A 10,636-nucleotide genomic window follows, 5' to 3' on the forward strand; every position below is an offset into this window, starting at 1 on the left:
GTAGGTGCTTGTACAAACATATTACGTTTTGTATGGTATCCGTAGGATAGTCGAGGAATAATACTTTATTACAACGTAATGGAAAGAAAACGGTGGAGGGAACTCTGGAAGCTTTTTGAGAAACTGGTGAAAACTTATGAAATAATTATGTCAACCTCTATCAGTAAATAGAAATGAGGTGCGAACGTAACTCCTACCTGTGCAAACGCGATAAAAAACATCTGGGGTCTGGTGAAGGTGAGGCCAGGGATAAAATGGTCAGCGTCCAGTTCCATGTCCGATCTCATCCAAGCCTGTAGACAGTTGATGCGTATCATTATGAAATTTGCAGATAATGTTTTAAGCAACAAAGTGCGTTTAGAATTTAAGAGGCAAAAGGTACCCTCCTCAGCTAAACTCAACTATCAACGGACAACAAGAGGAAAAGATGGAATGATGTTAAAAGTGCATAAAAACTGTTTGCATAAGCTGGATACAATAAAAAAAAGAGAAAAAAAGTGAAAATACTTCACTCTGAGATGGTCTGTGATGCATTCAAAGATTTTTTAAAAATCGTTTAGATTTTTCGAAAAGACCCAGAGTTAACTAATTAAACCAAAATATACCCATGACTGTAATGCATCAAAGTAGAAAAACCAATAGTGCACAATCCAATTACACAACTCAACTCTCAAAACAGTTTTGAACACATGTGTAGCAAAATCGATCCGCCAAACAACAGGAAAACAAAACCCACAACAGCCAGAAAGTGCGGGAAAGACCAGGCTATAAGTGCCGAGTTTGCGGGCCCGCGGGGGTATCGAATCCTTCCCCTGCGCAGCACGACATCGACCTTAAAAAGCAAGCTACGTCAAAACACCAACGATTATTTAGTAGGTATAATTTTCCTTTTCACAAATGCTGAGCTAATTGTTTATGAAGTCTTCTCACATGGATATCAGGAAAAAGAAAAAAAGAGAAATATGTCACGACGCAGTGATTTCAGGTGCTCGCCAATTTTTGGGCATATGGAGTTATTGGTTTCATCGTAAAGGCTGTTCATTTGCCTAGCTTTTAATGAAAAGAAATCCATTTTTCTTTAATAGAAGTCGACATATTTGCGATTGAAGGAGGTGGTGTCGCCTAGTTTCAGAAGTATAATTAGAGAGAAAATGGCCGCCAAATTTGGTGACTTCCACAGTTAAACTTGGAAACTGCAAATTAAAATTTGTTGTGCCTTTAATCAACGTTTTTCCATAAAATCCACACATAAAAGAGTCTTTTTAGGGATATAAACAGTTATGAGGAAGAAAACAAAAATTCGAGAAAAAAAATTCCAAACTGAACAAAAAATGCCGATTTCTCGGATTGCATTTCTTTGACGAGCGACTGATTTCACCACGATGCCTCACAAATAATAATGCAGAGGCAGGGTAGTTACAAATATCGACGAATCCTCACCTCATGCCGACTGTAGGCGGATTATCTTCTTCTTCTTGAGAACAAAAGTCAATTTGAAAGTTTGTAATTCTTCAGATTACAAAGGTCTTTGTTATTGTTTTTCGTGTTCCTGTTTATAATGGCTCCTGATAAATTCTGGACTCGGTGCCAAAGTGATGATAAGTGAGTAGAATATAATGCGCTTTGCCTAGAGAAAAAGTTCACCTCCATCATAACAACATTATTTTCTCAATTTTCGCTGTTACAGCAACACCATGAGAGAGTGGGCGAAAATTATCAATGAATTAAATTGTCATGGAGATACATGATCTTAAAACTGCTCATATTATTTAAAACATCCATACAGAATTTTCGAACGGAACGAAAATAATTTGGAATAAAAACTGGGGATGAATGACCTTCACAAGAATCAAGACACACTACTAAACTCGGGCTCATTTGGTAGGACGGAAAGCAATTTGAGGTCAAATGAAGTGGTCACTCGTCAAATTGTAGTGCAGCAGTCAGAGGCCGTGGTTGACTTCAAGAAAACTGCCCTTGGGCTTGTTCAGGCAGTAGAAATACAAGTATACTCGTAATATAAATATGTTGCAGTTACTGCTGTTGTTGCGGAGCTGTTGATGTTGTTGTTGTTGTTGTTGTTGTTGTTTTTGTCGTTGAATGTAAGTGTGTGTGTGTGTGTGTGTGTGTGTGTGTGTGTGTGTGTGTGTTTACGTGTGGAGGCGACAGGTTCATCAGACGAAGGAATCTGTTGCCACTCAACTTTTGTCTCCGCTGTGCCTCTCTGTCACACCGAAACGGGTGCTTCTTACCAGGATCATAGTCTCCTTCGGATAACGTTTTCGTTGTGGTTGTTGTCGTTGCTGTCATTGTTATTCTTGTTGTTGTCATTGTTGCTGTTGTTGCTGTTGTTGTTAATATTGTTGGTATTGTGGTGGTGGTTGCTTTGTTGTTCTTCTTACTGTATCGCTTTTTAAAGTAATTAACCTCCATCTTAGGCAGGTTCTTAGAAGATCTAGCCCTCACCATCAACCATAGTTGTCCATGTTATGCCAGAGCGTCGATTCCGATTTGACACACATAAAAACTCATGGAGGGGAAAAAACAGAAAACGTGCGTATAACTCACCCAGCGCAGCATCAAAGAATAATTAACACAAACATACACTCACCAGGTGAGCAAGCTGCATTGCAAGCTGGTCCTTCCATTGCTGGTCTTTAGTTTTTAGGCCGTTTACCTAGAAACAACAACAGGAGATATTATCATTATCATTACTATTCTCATTGATATTCGTATTATTATCATTAAGTGTATATAAATAAAGAGAGAAGAACACAAGGGTGCTCTCGTGGCCTAGAGGCTAAGGTGTTCGCCTCTCATTCAAAGGTCCCGCGTTTGAATCCGGAATGCGACTGAACAAAATGTTGTTTTTCTGCTCTCTAACCATGTTATGTCGTCTGCTTTTATCTTCACTTTCTGCCCCTACCCCCTCACCCCCTTTGCCCCCTACTCTGGGCTTGTTGACTCTTTCTGCGGCCTTTTTACTGCTACTCCTTAGCTCCTTCTTAGTGCTGTCTTTCAGAAACACACCTGGTATTCTGGTAGGAAAAATTACAGCTAGCCTTCTCGGACGAGGACGAGAAATCTCGGAGGTCCCGTGTGCAAGTTGTGTACGTTAAAGATCCCTTGGGGGTCTAAAATCGACAAGAATAGGCATCGGCCGCCACACTGACAAAATTCAAAAGTTCCTATCAACTGCAAATTTTTGGTGTGTCCCCTGAGCTCATTAGACCCTATACAGTTGCAAACGCCGAGAAACAATAACAAAAATGAAGAAAACAATGAAGAGTGAGAGAGAGAGAGAGAGAGAGAGAGAGAGAGAGAGAGAGAGAGAGAGAGAGAGAGAGAGAGAGGGGGGGGAGGTATTCGTGCTTCCTTTTATTACGAATATTTTAATTCCCAAGTTTGTTATCTTTGTTCAGTGGTAGTTCTCTTTTTCTCCCTTCTAGAAGGTGCGGTTTCTCTAATCTACCGCTTTCTTCGACCTTTTTTTTTCTCCCCACGACATATCCATCATGTCCCAGACTCTCGTGAAAAGTGGACGAGACCGATTTGTTGACTGTGCAAACAGCCAGAGGAGCCGGTTCCAGCACTGAAGACCGACACGTAGCTGTTGACCAATCATCTCCGGGTAAACGCTGACATCTTGCCACTTCGCCCATGACCCCGGCCACCAAAACTCACACTGCAGGGTGCTTGTTGAGCAAGGGTTCAGAACTGAGTTAAAAAATGTGAATTTTCGTGTGTGTTAACTTAAGATTATTGGCCTTTTGTCAAACAAAATTAAAGTACCACTGTCGGTTTTTGTTCAAGCTGCAGTAACCGAACGTTGCAATATTCATCAATGACCATTGCAAAATTGTGTGGTTTAGGCTCACACATTTATTCAGATTCAAAGTAATAGAGTTATTCCACCAATCAACTAAATATTACCTGGGTATGTTCATGAACTTTATGTGCCCTTCTGACAGGGGCAGAATTTTATTTTGTTGAGATAAACAGTTTTAGAAAATGTCTCTAAACAGAACTAAAATAAAATCTTTCCCTAACCACCCCCTCACCCACCTAAAAAAAAAATTAAATAGATTTTAAAAATCCGTAATCGACAGTTTTACTACTGATCCTTCTCTTTTCTTTCTCTGTTTTTCTTTGTCTTTCTCTTAGCCTCTCTTTCTGTCTGCCCTTTCTCACCTCTGCCGGTCCTTCTTTATCTCTCTCCCTCTCTCTCTCGTTTTCCACCTCTATCATTTCTCCTCTGTATTGAAATTGTCAAAGTGTTTTCTTGAAAATTAAGAAACCTTGATTAGGTTACAACAACACAGACATCTACTATGACTGCCGCTGCAAAGCTCCTTCAGCGCGAGTACCCTGTAAAATGGGATTTCACACCCTGGCCGTCTCAGCACCAACCGATCGCTCGTTCAATCGAGTAAATGTTTCCTAAGTTCTAATGATGTTAAATCACAACAATATATCCTTACCCCGTGGCAGCTATTTCGAGCAACTGCCCGCCGTTTGTTTACCTATGACGTCAACGGTCGAAATGTAGGCGTATTGGTGGTTTGGATGTGTGGTCACTTGTGAGACTAGTGTTGGAAACCAACCCACAATATGACAGCACGGTGATAGATTCTTTAATATTCGCCATCTTGCTTATCGGGGGGTAGCTTAAGCTTGCAATTGTATCTCTAACTTTGGCCTATGTGAGACGCATGAGATGGGAATCGAGAAATCGAGAATTGTAATTATGCATCAGCAGCTGACGAAAAAGAAGGAAAAAAAAATCCCCGACGATTCGATATGGGAATGTAAGGCGTATAAGTTGAGGGTGGGGAGCTTCTGGGTAGTGTATGTTTAACTTCCGATCAAGCTTGAAAAAGTATATTTAGCTTTTTATGTTGCGTGGTACAAGTGTGGTGTTTCTATTAGCAGGGAACAAGTATGTGTGTATGCGCGCACGCTCGTGTGTGTGTGTGTGTGTGTGTGTGTGTGAGTGTGTGTATGCTTGCATGCGTGCGTGAGCTTGAGAGAGATATATACTGCTCAATTTACTCATTGCACAAACAGCAATCTCAGAAACGGACAGAAGAATGAAAATCTCTCACATGAGCGGAACTAAAAAAAGTTGAAAAAAAAGATCCTGACAAGTCTTTCCCCCATCCCACATTGAAGACGTCATATCCCGCTTCGACGGACGAACGTGCGTCCGCATTCTCACAATTATTACGCTACATGAGGCTCGCACAGGGAGGATTGAAGGAAGGAAAAAATCTTTGACATCGATCGCGGTTCTCCCCCCTGTCTCTTTTCGCTTCCCACGAAGGCTGTTACTTTCTGTGTTCCTTTCGCTGAAGAGTGATAATAGTCGTTGTGTTGATCCTCTGACGTCCGTGCGTGCCTTCAACCCTTCTTCCGCCGGAAGTTACAGAAGTCTGGGTCTTCACGGGTCCTATAGTACGTCGCCATCTCCCATCATCCTCACCCGACCCCACACACAATGAAATAAAGATAAATAATAACCACGTCTTTTTCCGCTTTCCGGTATATTTCATGGTCGCTTTTCCTGTGAGTTTAACATCATCAAGCGATCTGTTCCGGAAAGTGTTTCCCCGCTTTGTTATGTTCTTTTGTAACCATAATAATATTATTACCGGCATGCGTGGTGTAAAGTTCAGTTTTACGCCTTGTTAACCCAAAATAAATCCTACTAAAAAACCCAACAAACAAACAAAAGCCAACAAACAAACTAAAAGAAGCAAAAAAAACAAAACAACAACAAACCCAATCAAACAAACAAAAGCAAACAAACAAACGAAACAAACAAACCGGAAGTCCAATAACCAATTATCACGAGTAAATGTTGTTTAATATCAGTGCCTTTCCCGATAGGACACAGTACCCAATGTCACCTTGGTTGGCCTTGGAAGGCAGGGACGACCAATCCCACCTTACTCCTAAATCGCACCCCTCCCCCCCCCCCGCCCCACGTCTACCCCTTCTCGTAAATATTCCATAAGATTACAAATAAAAACACGCACACACACATACACACACACACACACACACACACACACACACACACACACACACACACACACACACACACTCACACAAACACACACATACCTCCACATAGATACCTTACTCACCAACCCATTTGGTAAAGTTACAATTCTTAACTCAAATGAACGTATGCAAATAATCTCCAAACATCTATGACAGCTTTTCAAATGTTTGAGATAAAGAGTGTGATTGTTTCGAACATCTTCAAAGAGAAAGTAGCAAAAAATGTAACGGGAATTTAAAAAACCCCAAGCAAGTTCATCAGAGCTCACTAAAACAGGAACTTGTTTTGAAACAAAATGGTTTTCAATTTCGAAAGTCCACACCGCTGAATGAACAAACAGAAAGTAATGTGAACAGTAGACACTCAAACAATGGGCCAGGAGCCGCCCACTCGTAGAATAATTCAACGTGAAACAATGTTTGTCTCCAAGTCTCAAGGCATCCGACTTACTTTGTTCCTACTAAATTCAGACATCCCTCTTTACACTTCCAGACTAAATGCCGATGAGAACAAGAGTCGTGTGAAACTGTTTAAAGCTCAAAGAGAAGAAGATCGTTTTATTTATTTTTTCCAAAACTGTTTATTTAGTCTTGTATCGCCATAGTTAAGGATTCAACTACTAACAACAGCTTCCTTTAAGAACTGAGTTTGTTTACTCTTAGTTCTGTTTGTCTAGGTTGAATAACTTGGTCAAATGTCATAACTCAGTATTTAGTGTAAAAGTATTCAAGTCAGGACAGATAAAGGGACATCAATGAAATTTGAACCCCGAAAGTCAAAGTACATGCAACTTATCAACTAACGGTATAGAAGCTGTTGGCAGAGAAATAACTGATGTTAATGTTTCTTACAGTTTCTGTATGACTTCAATTTCGTTTTGGACCAAAAACAGCGTCGCATGAACTGCAATTTACTATTTTTTTTTGGAATCATCCGATTATTTACAAGGCTGAACTTTCACGATTTGATTTCAGTTTTCTTAAAATCAAATCTGTAAGACTCCCCCTCCCCCTCCCCCACAGATTTTATATTAAGAAGTGATACCTTTGAGATTCGAATCAGTGTTATAAGCATACAGTTCAACCTGACATTAAAATGTACTGCATATCATTGCATACCCTAATCTCATTCTGTTCCACTTTGTTTCATCGCATGTCCCCGCAAAGGACACCGTGAACACATAAGATAGTTATTTGTCTCATTAGATATTTGTATTGTTATTTCACCTCACTTCATGTCAAAATAGTCAATGTCCCTTTAAAATCCCATTTTACTAAATGTTATGTCTTTTTGCTTGTCATGTTAACTGATTTCACTCCCACGGCTCATCTCATTCCGTTCCATCTTCCCCCAGTTCTCACCTTGTAAGCCTGAGTTCCGTAATCCAGGATTTTCATCTGTCCGTACATGACCCTGAGGCAGTCGAGGCGCCAGGCAAGGGCCATGATGATGCTGTGGTTCAACTTGAGCTCTAGGTGATGTTCCAGTAAATCTGAGGACGGATATACAGGTGAGATGAATAGGTGTGTTGTGAGGTAAAATGTAAGATCATCTCAACCGAAGACTTGTGACCTGAAGTAACTTCTGTTTTGGTTTTAATTCCACATTGCTTTAGACTATTTAGTCATGAACATTCAGCTTCAGGGAATGACAAATTGGACCGTTACAACAAGTTATACATCTTCATGACGGACAACAACAACAACAACAACAGCAATAACAACAACAACAACAACAACAACAACAACAACAACGCAGACAGTAAAAAAACAAATATTACAAGTCCGACCACTCACCGTTAATGCCGGTTTTCTCCGCGACCCGAGAAGCGAGAAAAGTGCCGAGAGAGCCGTACAGAATGGGCTGGGGTACGGGTGACGGGTACACGATGGGACCAGCTCTGGTCCGGTGGCTATCTGAGGATGCCAAATCAAAATGGATTTTTAGAAAGGGATTGTTCAAACATTTATATTATGATTCTTCCGAACATGTTACTTGGACACTTGATATGGTTTTTGCGTCTGGTATCTGTCTAAACATTACAGAGCAAGTGACCATGTGTCTTCTTTTGATGTGCATCTAAAACACGAAGAGACTTCCAAAAAAATTGAAACTGTTTTACGCCCCCACCTACACAATTTAGACCACTGTGGAAACGGGATGATTCGACCCAGCAGAAACACAGATATACTAACTGAACATATCTACATGAAAATAAAACTCACATTTCCTGTAAGAAGACGAAGAGCCAATCTTTTCATCGCAGAAACCAGTGACAACTTTAGGGGGTCAACATTAGGGTCAGAAGTCGAACCTGCTAAATAAAAAGTACTTCCCTGGTTTTGACTGTGAAGCTGAACAATATACGCAAAGGATGTTTATCTGAATACAGTTGTCTTTGGCGTTCTTCCGTAAGCGATAGGAAGAGAAAACAACTTCAGTAACAACAACAACAACAACAACAACAACAACAACAACAACAACAACAACCAAATTCTAAGATGAAAATATGATACTGTTGCCTTTAAATATTTCCTTTTTTTTTACAACAGGCATCGACAACACGAAAAAAAAAGAAATAATCGCAGGTTTTTCTACCAGAAATCCTCAGATGAACACTTTCCCAATATTTTCGCCAAAGGCAATTTGCGCCGAGATTGTTTTTTCAAGCGGAAACCGCAAGATTATTTTCTGACAAGTGATTGTCAGAAAGTACCATTACTTCGCAATATATGTCAAGAAAATGACTAATTTCTTGCGAAATTCAGCAACTATCCCAAACAACGCACGGAATTATGTATACATAATTTGCACTGGGAATGACTCTCAAGTGATTTCAGGAAAGTGAAAAAAGAATTAGACACTAATGTCACTGAGTTAAGTGTGTGTTGAGGTTACACAATAGGAAACGAAAAACAAGGTAGAGGTGGGCGGAGGGGGGGGGGGGTGGTGACGCTTTGGAAATCATTGGATGTAATATGTGTCTATTTTACCCAGTTGTAGGTTGATGATTCGAACAATTTGATACACCATTATTCTCCTGTGCTTTTAGAAGTTGTGAGCTCGTATAAAAGGAACGTAATGGTGCGAGTCTGTGGGTACACGTTTGATAGTGAGTTTGTCATTACTTTGTGAAGACTGTCTTACCGCACCAATAAAGACAACTTTTACCCCGTTTTTAGCCTCGGCCATCTTAAACGTTAATAACATATAGACAACAAAGACAAAACATTCAGAAACAGTGGTTGGGTGGCGAGTGCTCTTGAGTCGTTTGCTCCTACTTTCTTATCTGGTATATTATATCGTTGTTATTTCTCCTTCTTCTTTGTGTATGTTACTTTCTTATAACACCTCTAATCTTCGACATTTATATCACCTGATTGTGTAGAAAGTTCAGCAAAACTCTTACAAACACTAAGTTCAGAAACTGACAATATCACACTAGATCGAAGACACCTCTGTCGTACACAGATTGTCAGAACCCAAGATTATATCAATTCAAAACAATCAACTAGACATCAAGAGGATGCTCAAAGAGGCAGCGAAAGTTGTCAAAAATAATCGCTAGTGATTTTGATCGAAAATACGTTTTCACAGCATGCCTATTTGGTGAACCCTGAGACACAAACGGAGGTGATCGAAGTAAGAGGGTACAAAAAACGTGAAAGATTATGAAGTAAATTAAGGCCGGAGAACAGCTGTTTATCCTGAACATTGTTTGCTTAGCTCAGCATTCCCGAAACAATACGTGCCAATCTTTTGAGTACATGTAGTTTATTGCCATAAAATCTATTCCAATTTATGAAACATAATAAGTGGCGTTTGACACAGCTGTTTGAGGCCTACTCAGAAGTCATTGTAAATAATATGCTGTTCGTCTTTATTCTGTTCTTTTTCCCAAATAATGCCTTTTGACTGAACTCGACTCTTTAGCTTATGATGCGTCAAAAGAAACTCTCTCTCTCTCTCTCTCTCTCTCTCTCTCTCTCTCTCTCTCTCTCTCTCTCTCTCTCTCTCTCTCTCTCTCTCTCTCTCTCTCGGACGAATATTGCACACACACACAAGCATGCACCTGCTATTCTGAAAAAAAAGTACACTTGAAGAAGCAAAACACCTGATAATTTGATAACCCAACACTCCCATCCATTCCCCCTCCTTTTGTTTAGTTGCTGCGCGGTGTCGTTACACATAACAATGTACATTTAATGGAGTTTAGTTTAAGTGAAGCATTTAAGTAACAGCAAAATTCGTTAAGCACATGGTAAGGTGTGGAGAGGGAGGGGTTGGGGTGAGGGGTGTCTGAAAAAGCTAAAAATAAGTAAAGTGAGACACACACACGTTTAAAAAAAAATTATACGCTCATGTCCATTGAGTTTTAAGAAAGAACACTCACTCAGATGCACTTAACATTATATTATAGTATTATAAAATTATTAATGGTATAAACACACTTACGCTTTCATATATTATATGCATGTAATATAATACATTAAACATGCATGTACACGCAAACACCCACACACTCGCACACAAAGAAAGAGATAGATAGATAGATAGATAGATAGATAG

The 10,636-nt window shown here is 39.9% G+C and overlaps 1 protein-coding gene across 1 annotated transcript in view; it reads right to left on the minus strand.

Annotated features, from left to right (window-relative positions):
* LOC101862847 (neprilysin-2) overlaps nucleotides 1-10,636 on the minus strand; it is a gene marked incomplete in the record, with an annotated part of 127,456 nt that overhangs the window by 7,415 nt on the left and 109,405 nt on the right. Inside the window, 4 exon segments of the mRNA XM_005090206.3 lie at nucleotides 198-293; nucleotides 2,612-2,677; nucleotides 7,429-7,559; nucleotides 7,864-7,983. Of these exon segments, the coding sequence (XP_005090263.2) occupies nucleotides 198-293; nucleotides 2,612-2,677; nucleotides 7,429-7,559; nucleotides 7,864-7,983 (413 nt within the window).

Source organism: Aplysia californica, unplaced genomic scaffold (genome assembly GCF_000002075.1).
Source record: "Aplysia californica isolate F4 #8 unplaced genomic scaffold, AplCal3.0 scaffold00014, whole genome shotgun sequence".
NCBI classification, from domain to species: domain Eukaryota; kingdom Metazoa; phylum Mollusca; class Gastropoda; order Aplysiida; family Aplysiidae; genus Aplysia; species Aplysia californica.